General features: G+C 36.6%; 1 protein-coding gene across 2 annotated transcripts in view; it reads left to right on the top strand.

The window, feature by feature from the left end:
• NR3C1 (nuclear receptor subfamily 3 group C member 1) overlaps window positions 1-13,261 on the top strand; it is a 454,994-nt gene that overhangs the window by 418,109 nt on the left and 23,624 nt on the right. The window contains exons 3-4 of one of the 2 annotated variants that reach the window (XM_034960705.3): window positions 634-803; window positions 4,589-4,705. In XM_034960705.3, coding sequence (XP_034816596.1) covers window positions 634-803; window positions 4,589-4,705 — 287 coding nt within the window. The remainder of the gene's footprint in view (window positions 1-633; window positions 804-4,588; window positions 4,706-13,261) is intronic. The other variant, XM_055112738.2, reaches the window with a different exon arrangement.

Genomic DNA, 13,261 nt, shown 5'->3' with positions numbered 1-13,261 from the left:
CATATGAAATTGTGGTTTCAGCCAAGATGACATTAGGAATTAGAGACATGGGACAAAAACTTTAAGATTGTAAAAAAATTTTGACTCTAGTAGGAAACATGGGTAGAATTGTAACGACACTTGATTGAATTTTAAAAGATGCCTGTATAAGATCTTAAAATAAGGAAAAAAATTATGTCCTAAGCAATTAAAGGCATAAGAGGCATCTTTTTGGGATGATGGAAATATCCTCTCTCCTGATTGTGATAGTAGTTACATGAATATTCATTTAACAAAAACCATAAATTATAGACTTAGAAAACAGTAAATGTTACTGTATGTGACACCTTAATAAACGTGATTATAAAAATAAATCCTAAGCATCTAAAAAAAAAAAAAAAGAAGAAGAAGTGAACCAGAACCACACCATTCTATTTTGGAGACACTTCAAAAGAAATGACCTCATTCTTAATTTTGTTTAAAGAAGAATATAACATGATTTGAATATATTTAGCTAGGATATTTTAGTGCCTGCTAGCACTTGAAGCCAGAGTTCACTGTGAGCATTCTGACTATGAAGTGAGAAGCTAAGAGAACTGTATTTTGATATTCCTTTGACAGTTAAATCATAACACTGTTCTTCCCCTTCTTTAGCCCCAGCATGAGACCAGATGTAAGCTCTCCTCCATCCAGCTCCTCAACAGCAACAACAGGACCACCTCCCAAACTCTGCCTGGTGTGCTCTGATGAAGCTTCAGGATGTCATTATGGAGTCTTAACTTGTGGAAGCTGTAAAGTTTTCTTCAAAAGAGCAGTGGAAGGTAGTGTGTGTTTTGAAGAGTTTATTTTTCCTCTACTTGGTTTTCATTTCTCAGGGTGGATTTTGAAATTTCCATTATATGCAAAGCCCATGAAAGGCTAAATATCAGTTAAGAGGGGAGAGGAGGGTGGCTCCTAGGTCCTCTAATGGGCAGGAAAGTATTTAAAACAACAATACAAAAAGATCTAGAATAAAATAGAAAAGTATAAGTTGATGTCTGGGAGTTTGGTCAGGGAGCATAAGGTAACACTCTAAGAAAGTGCTATCATATGAAATGATGGTGTTAAGTTTGGGCATAACATAATGTTCATTGTATTAGAAACATGGGCTTTAACTTCCATAAGCTAATAGGTTTCAAAGTCACCAACTATACTGGCCTGGCAAAAATGAGTCACAGTGAGAACTGTGACAGGAAAAAAAAAGATATTCATTTCATTTCTTATTCATTTTTTTTTTCTATTAAGCCAGGGCACTGTGCTAAGTGGTATAAATACCAATAAGACCTGATCCTTACCCTCTGGGAAGTCACACTCCACTGAAGTGAAAGATGAGTTAACAATGACAAGGTACAGAGATTATAATATAGATGAGGGAGAGAGAAACTCGGTCTGAGGAGGTCAGGAAAGGTATTTTAGAGAAACTGATTTCACTATATAAATGTTGTATTAACACAAATCTTACTTTGTTATGGATTCAGACTGCTGACAGGGCAACAGCATTATCTCCCTAAAGAATGAGAAATTCATTCCATAGCAAATTTATTAGAAGAGAGTCTAAAATGTCCTAATACTACCAGTGACTCCTCTAGGAAAAAAATTGTCATATAATTTAGTTATTTCTAAAGCAGTTTGAAAGTAGCTTGGCCTAAAGCTCTGATTATATTAATTTTTTAAAGAAACAATTATTCATTCACTGTATGAGGATTATTATTATTTGTCTCATGTTGTGTTTGCATATCCATGAGAGTTAGATGAGTCATTTTCTTTTGTTTTACTTTTTAATACATTAGCAAATTATAAAATTACTCATATTACACCACAAAGATTACAAGGATGGCAGCTTTGGCCAGTGTAGTAGTCCCACCTATTGATTAGAGTCAAAAGTAAAGCCCAGCCCTGCTTTGTGCATTGCTCCTAATAAAGTGGATGTTACTTAACACATACGCAGAAGACAGAAGCGTCTTCGTGTCCTCACTTTACTCCTCACTTTCTTAACTGCTTAAGTATTTCCACGATATAAATGCAGTGATAATAATAATACGGACAGTCCCTGACTTAACGATTTTTCAACTTTTATGATGGTGGGAAAGTGATACGCATTCAGTATGGCTCCTCGACTTACAATGGGGTTGCCTCCAGATAAACCCATTGTGAATTGAAAATATCTTACACTTAGCACTCCATTCTTAATACCTGCTAGAATTATAGATTATCCCTCAAAATTGGCATAGTATAATATGGGTATCAGCAAGTTGTTGCACTTTATTCAGAGCTTTACACTAGGCAGGGGTGGGCTTTACTTTTGACTCTAATCAGTAGGTGGGACTACTACACTAGCTAAAGCTGGCATCCTTGTGGTCTCTGTGGAGTAACGTGAGTAGCATTATAATTTACATCCCCCATAACAAATGATCCAAGAGAGTATGTGATCAATGCAGCAGAACTATTGTCTTTTATTATCTGATTTCACATGCAACATGCCATCACTTCTGCCATATTTTATTGGCCACACAGACCAATCTTGGTAAAGGACGGAAAGGGACTGCACAAGACCATGCATTCAAGGAGGCAGAGATCACTGGGGGCCATCTTGGGAGGCTGGCTACCACACCCACCATAAATAGAAAACCAGAATTATTTGCCAAAAATAGACTTTAACCACAAAAATGAATACCATATAAACAAAACAATGTCACAAAATTTCAGCTGACTTGAAGACTCATCTTTCTATTAGTTAGAAAGGGAATTTACCAAGTAGTAGAAGACACAGGAACTCCAAAATAAGATATCTCATTGTCTTATCAGAAGGGTTGACAGGAAAATGGGCTGGGCACTGTGGCTCAAGGAAAATGGGCTGTGCACTGTGGCTCACACCTATTATCCCAGCAATTTGGGAGGCCAAGATGGGAGGATTGCTTGAGGCCTGGAGTTTGAGACCAGCCTGAGCAATATAACGAGACCCCGTCTCTACAGGAAAAAAAAAAAAAAATGTTATCCAGGCATCGCACCTGTAGTCTCAGCTACTCAGGAAGCTAAAGCAGGAGATTCAGGCTGCAAAGAGCTATGACACACCACTGTACTCCAGCCTAGGCAATGTAGCAAGAACTTGTCTAAAAATAAATAAATAAATGAGTCAAGGAATGAATGAATGGATTGACAGGAAATGACTATTAGTTGTACGTGGCCATGTGTTATGAAATAGTGAATACTAGTTAAAACTCCTCATTTTATAGATAAGGAACAGATAGATAGACTTGTCCAACTTCATGCTAATAACCACAAAGGGCTATTTTTAACTTATGAAGGTACAGTGCCTGTGATCCTATAGCTCAGAGTCTTAGCTGTGCACAAGACATACCTGGGATAAAGAAATCAATATCGGCGTAATGTGCACATCCTGACATTTCAGTTGGATATAAACAAAACTTTGGAATTTTTCATTTTTAGCAGTGGGTGATTTTTTTTCTTTTTTTCTTCCAGTAACTGTAGGACAATGATTTAGAGATTCCTTATAGGGTATAACTTTTTTGTATTATAACCACTTCATCAATAGATGTATCTGTTGATCGTACTTTTGATTTATAGGGGATAGAATTGGGTTAGTGCTTCCATTTTGTGTCCAAGTAAAGAAGCTAGGAAACTTATAGAGTACAAAAAGAAATTGAAACAGCTGGTACAGATATTTGGCATTGGAGAGCAGCTCTGAACAAAGGTGAATTATAGTCTAGTGGTCAATTTTGTGGCCTATTCTTTACAAAGAATTGAACCTGATACAGTTAACCATCTACCCCAAACTATTATTTGTTTAAAACACAATCTCTTGGCCGGGCGTGGTGGCTCATGCCTGTAATCCCAGCACATCGGGAGGCCGAGGCGGGTGGATCACGAGGTCCTGAGATCGAGACAATCCTAGCCAACATGGTGAAACCCTGTCTCTACTAAAAATGTAAAAATTAGCCAGGCGTGGTGGCGTGCACCTGTAATCCCAGCTACTCGGGAGTCTGAGCCAGGAGAATTGCTTGAACCTGGGAGGCAGAGGTTGCAGTGAGGTCATGCCACTATACTACTACACTCCCAGCCTGGGCGACAGAGGGAGACTCCATCTCAAAAAAATAAAAATAAAAATAAAAAAACATAATCTATCAAACTATGTAAAACACAGTTTATCAAAAAAGTAGTTACCCTTGGTGGGTACTGGCTGGAATTGGGCAGAAAGGGGGCCTGTTGGGGTACTGTTCTGTTTCTTGATCTGAGAGCTGATTACATAAAGGTTCTTGGTTTGTAAAAATTTATTAAATGGTTCACTGATTTGTGTACTTTTTTTATATGTGAATACTGCAGTAAGGTTTTTTATTGCACTGTTTTCAGTTTGTTGAACAGAAAAAGGGAGACTCTTTTTGTTGTTTTTGACCTCTCGACCTCATAATGGCAATGTAGGCAAGAACATTCCCTCAAGGCAATACCTGTGGGTGTCTTGGTTATATTCCACTGGAAACAAAGACAGAGGCTGTCCGTATAAAATATCTTTGAAGACCTGTGAAACTTTAATAGTGCCTTTTATTCCATATAGGACAGCACAATTACCTATGTGCTGGAAGGAATGATTGCATCATCGATAAAATTCGAAGAAAAAACTGCCCAGCATGCCGCTATCGAAAATGTCTTCAGGCTGGAATGAACCTGGAAGGTAATATAAATATCTGAAAGCAATTGTTTGTCTCTGTAGCTTATAAAAATTTATCATTTTACTTTTGAAGATACAAGTAAGCAGATGTAATTAATGTAGTCAGTTCAGTATATATATGCTTGACTAGCATAATGTTACTGCCCAATAAAAATGGGAAATTTTTTTCATGAATATGTCATATTGTTTGTTTATCCACCAGTTCTTCTTACACACACTGAATTCAGTACAGCCAGACTATATACAAAGAAAGGAAATTATGTAATAATGAAACTTACACAACATGCAGCAACTTTATTATTCTTACTCCTTTTTTCAGCCTCAAAACTATTCCCTAGGGTTGGAAATGTTTCTGTATCATACATATTTACATGTCCATTTTTCTGTTTGCCTTTTAAAAGCATACCTTTTACTTGGAGATCTGTGTTTTATTACAGATCTTCAAGTGGTGGGGGTGGGAAAAAAAAAACCTCAAGGAAGAACTGGATGGGTTTTGTTTTGGTTTTCAAGTAAAGAAGAAACCTGGGCCGGGTGCAGTGGCTCACGCCTGTAATCCCCGAAGTTTGTGAGAATCCTTCTGTCTAGTTTTTATGTGAAGATATTACCTTTTCCACCGTAGGCCTCAAAGCGCTCCAAATATCCACTTGCAGATTCTATAAAATGAGTGTTTGAAAAACTGCTCAATCAAAAGAAACGTTCAACTCCATGACCTGAATGCACACAACACTGAGAAGTTTCTGAGAAAGTTTCTTGGTCTCCCCGCACTTTGGGAGACCAAGGCAGGCGGATCACGAGGTCAAGAGATCAAGATCATCCTGGCTAACATGGTGAAACCCTGTCTCTGCTAAAAACACAAAAATTAGCTGAGCATGGTGGTGTCACCTGTAGTCCCAGCTACTCAGGAGGCTGAGGCAGGAGAATCACTTGAACCCGGGAGGCAGAGGTTGCAGTGAGCCGAGATCACACCACTGCACTCCAGCTTGGCGACAGAGCAAGACTCTGTCTTGGAAAAAAAAAAAAAAGAAACCTGAAACTAGTTATAAGTTAGAGTTTCATATCCCTGTTTATATAACAATTTGTATAATTAACACTGATCTCAGCATTAAAAAATTTTCCTCTGAAAAAAGTTTGGAATTCTGCTGTGGTTGAAATTGCAAGTTCTGTGAAGGTAGTGGTGATCTAATAACACATATGCTTAGTATTTATTGTGAAATTAGCACTTTTATTCAACAAATATGCACCAACAAGGCAGTCACTAGGTATAAAATGAATAAAATAGTGCCTGTATTCAAGTAGTTTATCTGCTAGTTAGGTTGCAGAGTCAGTCACAAAATAGCATGGCACACCATAGAGGGCATAGGGCCACAGGAACAAGAGGAAGGTCACCTAATTCTGTCTTGGAAGTCAAGGAAGAAGTAACATTGAATTTTAAATCTGTAAGCTGAGTAGGAATTAGATAGATGAAAAATAAGGGCAGAGACATGATCAGATTTGTATTTTACAAAGACTAATCTTACATGGAGAGACCAATTAAGTGAATATGGCAGTCCTCCAGATAAGAGATGGCAGTACTGAGAGAGAATGGAAACCATGTGGTTCCTTTTATGATTATGATTATTATTATTATTATTTTAGAGACAGAGTCTAACTCTTGTCACCCAGGCTGGAGTGCAGTGACATGAACATGGCTCACTGCAGCCTTGAACTCCTAGACTCAAGCCATCTTCCCACCCAGTAGGGCTACGGATGTACACTACCATGCCCAGCTGATTTTTTTTTAATTTTTGTTTTAATTTTTTGTAGAGACAAAGGGGTCTTGCTATGTTCCCAGGCTGGTGTCTAACTCCTGGCCTTAAGTGATCCTCCCAACGTGGCCTCCCAAAGTGCTGGTATTACAGGTGTGAGCCACTGCAACTGACCTATGTGGTTCTTTTGATAGGAGAGACTAATTGTTGGTGCTATCTAGCACACACTGTGTGTAGACATCTTGTTAAATAGAAAATAGATTTATGGGTATGACTATGAAGAGTCTAATTCCCCAAACCACACACACAACTCTATCTACGTTTGACCAGGCTATTTAAACTTAACTGCAGAATGTCAGCATGTTAAACATTGATTTACATAAAATGATAGCTGCCCACTTTCTTGTAAATGTTACAAAAACTGCAGAGATTAACTAAAAAATGCACACAGAAGTTTGCTTTCAGTTCCACAAGGGTAGTTTATTTTTGTTATAAAAACAGTATTCCCCACTTTCTTAGATACCAGATCTCTGCCCAGATTTTACCCAGTTTCATCTTGCTGCTCTCTAATCTCCTATGTATGTAATATACTTTGACCATTTAAATATGTATTAAGACACTTGAGTTTTTAGTGCCCTTTGGTTTATTTTCTCCGGTCCCAATTATCTCTAATCTTCATTTTTTCATTTTACCTATTTTATATTTCGAAATAGGTTTTGAATGAAGCTCAAAGGACAAACCCAAATAAAATTCTGTCGTATCTCTAATATATTGTGGTTGCTTACCCAGTAACATTTTTAGGTGCTTTTCTGAATACATATAAAGTTTAAGATCTTTGGAGCTTTAAGTATATAATGTTTTTCTGGGCAATTTCTCCCTATCCAAACTATGAGGGACTTCTTTCATCAAAAGAAAAAAGATACATCAACTACAAAGTAATGATTTTGATGGACTAGGCTACGAAATCTGTCCATTTTTTCCTCCTTCTTACAGTTTAATAGCAATTGCAGTGCCCTTTGCCCTTACTGTACTAGAAGACGACCCCAGGCAGTGACTGACATCTGATTTTTCTATTAATTATACCATCACTGCCATTTCCAGTTGAATCTTTTGTTGGACATCAGAAATTTTTCTTACATGAATAAAATTTAAGCATACGGTTGGGCGCGGTGGCTCATGCCTGTAATCCCAGCACTTTGGGAGGCCTAGGCAGGTGGATCACGAGGTCAGGAGATCGAGACTATCCTGGCTAACACGGTGAAACCCCGTCTCTACTAAAAATACAAAAAATTAGCCAGGCGTGGTGGCGGGCGCCTGTAGTCCCAGCTACTCGGGAGGCTGAGGCAGGAAAATGGCATCAGCCCGGGAGTGGAGCGTGCAGTGAGCCAAGATCGCGCCACTGCACTGCAGCCTGGGCGACAGAGCGAGACTCCGTCTCAAAAAAAAATAAAATAAAAAAATTTAAGCATACAATTTAGGCTGCAGTTTCTCAAAATATTGTATTAAAAATAACCAATTATATGCTTTTATAGTCAGTATAACGTATCCAGTTAGTGTAGAAATTGGCATTTGTTGAAAACTACTACATGTTAGTCTTTGATATACATTCTTCTACTTTTTGGACCCTGATTATTAAAAACACCTTTGAATAGGGCCATGATTTACTTTATATCCATTTTTATACTACATAGTGGAAGAAAATTCTGATTTGTTATTTCCTACTATGATATGTACCGTGTGGCACATATCATATAAATGATCCAATTCTACTTGTAGATGAATTGAAAGAAAGGCTTTAAAAAGTTCTTAGGGTTTGTGTGTGTGGTTTCACTGTAAAACTATCATTTTTGTATTGAACTAACCTCAGTATACATAAAATCTTTATTTGGCCTGGTATGTACGTATGCCAGGAATCTTTGGCAGACCCTAACACTTACAATACAGATGAGCCATGTGTTTCACACTTTTTTTTTTAACAACCTTCAGAAATATTCTCTTGTCCATCAGAGTGCTTCCCCTAAGCCAAGCAGTTTCGATGATAGCCCCAGAATAACTTTGCCCAAGTCTCTCCATAAATGTAACTTAGGACTCCAAGTGGTGTATTTTTATACTCTTGCCCCATACCAAGTAAATCTCAAGATTTATTTTAAGGGAGTGGCCTTCACTGCTTAAAGTGCCTAGCATTTAAGAACAGATAAGATTTTTAATGGTGATCCTAAATGTTTTTTTTTTAAAAACTTGCTTGTTTTTCTCTTGAAACTAAATGTTTTTATTCACTTCATTTTAAGATATATTGTAATCAATCCAAAGTATGGCTTTATTTTTAGTATAAACAGTCAAATGAAACTTAGTCTTATGGCATTATCAGATTTATAACCAAATATTACTGAAACTAATTTTTTTAAGTTCAAAAACCCAATCTAGTAGTTTCTCTCTTATTTTCAACTTTTATTTTAGATTCTAGGGGTACATGTACAGGTTTGTTACTAAGATACATTGTGTGATGCCGGTGTTTGGAGTATGATTGAACCTTTCATCCAGGAAGTAAGCACAGTACCTAACAGGTGCTTTTTAACCTGTGCCTCCCTTCCTCTATCCCCCCTCTTGTATTTCCCAGTGTCTGTTCCCATCTTTATGTCTATGTGTACTCAATGTTTAGCTCCCATTTATAAATGAGAACATGGTATTTGGTTTTCTGCATTAGTTCATGTAGGATACTGGCCACCTGCTACATCCATGTTGCTGCAAAGGACGTGATTTCATTCTTTTTGTGGCTACATAGTATTCCATGGCATGTAAATACCACATTTTCTTTATCCAGTCCACTGTTGATGGGCACCTGGGTTGGTTCCATGTCTTTGCTATTGCAAACCATGCTGCAGTGAACATATGGGTACATGTGTCTTTTTGATAGAATGATTTATTTTTCTTTGGGTATATGCCCAGCAATAGGATTGCTAGGTTGAATGGTAGTTAAACTCTTAATTCTTTGAAAAATCTCCAAACTTCTTTCCACAGTGGTGTCATTGTGGTTTTGACTTGCATTTCTCTGATGATTAACAATCAGCATTTTTTCATATGTTTGTTGGCCACACGTATGTCTTTTTTTGAGAAGTGTCTGTTCATGTCCTTTGCCCATTTTTAATGGGGTTGTTTTTGCTTGTTAATTTAAGTTCCATATAAACTCTGGATATTAGGGCTTTGTCAGATGCATAGTTTGCAAATATTTTCTCCCATTCTGTAGATTGTGATAGTTTCTCTTGATTTGCAGAAACTCTTTAGTTAGGTCCCATTGTCAATTTTTGTTTTTGTTGCAGTTTCTTTTGGGGATTAGTCATAAATTCTTTCCCAAGGCCAATGTTGAGAAGGTTATTTCCTAGGTTTTCTTCTAGGATTTTCATAGTTTGAGGTCTTACATTTACATCTTTAATCCACCTTACTAATTTTTATATGGCAGTAGGTAGGGGTCCAGTTTCATTCTTCTGCACATGGATAGCCAGTTATCCCAGCACCATTAATGGAATAGGGAGTCTTTTCCCTATGGCTTATTTTTATCAACTTTGTGTAGATTACATGGCTGTAGGTGTCTGTCTTTATTTCTGGACTCTATTCTGTACCATTGTGTGTGGTTTTTTTTTTACCAGTACCATGCTGTTTCGGTTACTATAGCCTGTAGTATAGTTTGATTTGGGGTAATGTGATGTTGCCAACTTTGTTCTTTTTGCTTAGGATTGCTTTGGCTATTTGGGGCATTTTTTGGTTCCATAGGAATTTTAGAATGCTTTTTGCTAATTCTGTGAAAAATGACATTGTAGTTTGATAGGAATAGTGTTGAATCTATAAATTGCTTTGGGTAGTATGACCATTTTAACTATACTGATTCTACCAGTCCATGAGCATGGAATGTTATTCCATTTGTTTGTGTCATATTTGATTTCTTTCAGCAGTGTTTTGTAGTTCTCCTTGTAAAAATTTTAAACTAACTTAGATGCATTCCTAGGTATTTTACTCTTTTTGTGACTGTTACAAATGGGATTGCATTCTTGATTTGGCTCTCAGCTTGAACATTACTGGTGTATAGAAATGCTACTGATTTTTGTACATTGATTTTAAATCCTGAACCTTGACCAAAGTTGTTTATCAGCTCCAGGAGCCTTTTGGCAGAGTCTTCAGGGTTTTCTAGGTATAGAATCATAAGTGAAAAGAGATCGTTTGATTATTTCTTTTCCTATTTGGAAGCCTTTTATCTCTTTCTCTTACCTGATTGTTCTGACTAGGATTTCCAGTACTATGTTAAATTGGAATGGTGACATTGGGCATCCTTGTCTTATTGCATTAAGGGGAATGCTTCCAGCTTTTGCCCATTTGGTATGATGTTGGCTGTTGGTTTGTCATACAGGGCTCTTTATTACTTTGAGGTATGTTCCTTCAATACCTAGTTTGGTGAAGGTTTTTATCATGAAGAGATGCTGGATTTTATCGCAACTTTTTCTGCATCTATTGAGATGATTGTTATTTTTTTTGTTATGTGGTGAATCACATTTATTGATTTGCATATGTTGAACAAGACTTGCATCCCAGAAATAAAGCCTACTTGATTGTGGTGAATTAACTTTTTGATGTGCAGCTGGATTCAGTTTGCTAGTGTTTTGTTGAAGATTTTTGTATCTGTGTTCATCAGGGATATTGGCCTGTAGTTTTGTTGTTGTTGTTGTTTCTCTACCAGGTTTTGGTATTAGAATGATGTTTCCCTTGTAGAATAAGTTAGGGATGAGGCCCTCTTTCTAGATTGCTTTTTTAGAATAGTTTTAGTAGGATTAGTACCAGCTCTTCTTTGTACATCTGGTAGAATTTGGCTGTGAATCCATCTGGTCAAGGGCATTTTTTAATTGGTAGGTTTTTTATTATTGATTCAATTTCAGAACTCGTTATTGGTCTGTTCAGAATTTCAGTTTCTTCCTGGTTCAATCTAGGCAGGTTGTGTGTTTCCATTTCCACATACATACTTCCTCCAAATAATGGCCTTATATATACGGGGGTCAGCTGAAAACAAAAATGATACTTTCATAGTAAACTCCACCCGCCCCCCCACCCACATACACACACGCATAAACCCTAGATTTTTAAAAGCCTTTGTTCCAATTTATCCATTTCCTCTAGATTGTCTACTTTGTGTGCATAGAGGTGCTTGTAATAGTGTGAAGATCTTTTTCACTTCTGTGGAATCTCTTGTAATGTCATCTTTTACATTTTTTATTGTGCTTATTTGGGTCTTCACTCTTTTTTTCTTTGTTAATCTTGCTAGTGGTCTATCAATCTTGTTTATCCTTTCAAGTAACCAACTTTTATAAACTAGGTTTTAAGCTAATTAAGATTTCTCTACTTTCATTAAGAAGGAAGTAGTGTTACCACAGACTCATGAACACTTCTGTGGAGCTCCTGTATTGACTGCTAATCAACTATATGCTCCAATGGGTCAGGAATTTATATAAAGTTGTATTAACTAAGTTGCTTTAAAATAGTGATTGCTTAACTAAATGATTCAGTTCAGTTAGCTCCTTCCTGAAGATATTTTGAAAAATTAATTAGTATGATTTCTTGCTCTAGTCAGTACAGCACAATTGGGTTCAATTGTACTTTCTGAGCTGTATTGAAAAACATCAATTTTCTCATTTAGAACTATATATAAGTAGTGAGAAATTAATTACAAACTGAGTCATAGAAAATGTTTTTTGTTAATCCTCCAGCTTGTTACTCTTTCTTCCTTGTTCTAATGTGGAGTAAAGAAATATGCATTCCAAACCATTTAAAGTTATGACTAATTGAGGCTGTCAAAGTACTGTTTCAGTGTATTGATTTGGCACATGTGTGTTCTCTTTTACATTGTCAACAAAAGTACATTTTATGATTTTGGATCAAGATTTCACTGAGATACTTCTGGTTGTTTAAAGAGTTTCTTTATGTATTGGTGTCTTTCCTTTTTAAAATTTTATCACTCCTCTATTAAGTTGCGATATCCAAATTTAAAATATTCTAAAAACATGTTCTCCTGCAAGTTGAGGTAATGATAGTTGTTATATGGTACTTACTATAATATATGCCAGGAACTGTTCTAAGCATTTTACATATTTAATTCTCACAACAACCCTATGAGGTAGGGACTAATATTGTCCTCATTTTACAGAAGGGGAAATGAAGAGTCAGGGAGTAACTTGCACAGATATCCAGCTACAACATGGCAGAACCAGGACTTAAATCCAAATATGCTGATTTCAGGTTTCTGCTCTTTAGTCCTATATCATACTGTGCCTCCAAGAGAGCATGGTAAACTAATTAGCATGGTTCTAGCATGATTCTGTTTCTATTTTGAACTATTAATAAAAATTTTTGCATTTCTCAGTTACCCCATTTAGTATAGAACACAATAAGAATGGAACCATTCTATTCTAACATTGTACATTGAGATATCGTTCCCACCACCATATCTGTCCTCCACAGACTATATGGTGTGTCATTTTAAGGACAGAGGATCTAAAAATGATTTTTAAAGGTGATTTACATTTACTCTTCCCTTTGCAAAATGGTTTGCATCCCTAATAATTTAGACAAGTACATTTCTTCGTGATATAAATTACATTTCTTGCCTTTCCCTGGAATTCTGAGTACTTTCCCTCTGAGAGAACAATGTAATTCTTATTTATTTAGTCACTAAAATAACTTCAGGAGTATGAATAAGTCTACTAAAAAGTCTACAGGATCCATGTTGTAGTTTGAGTAGATGGTTCCATACCAAGTCAAGGTAAAAGATAATTTA

The sequence above is a fragment of the Pan paniscus genome, chromosome 4, assembly GCF_029289425.2.
Source record: "Pan paniscus chromosome 4, NHGRI_mPanPan1-v2.0_pri, whole genome shotgun sequence".
NCBI lineage: Eukaryota > Metazoa > Chordata > Mammalia > Primates > Hominidae > Pan > Pan paniscus.
Note: the sequence above shows the minus strand (reverse complement) of the source record. Positions and strands in the feature narration are given on the sequence as shown.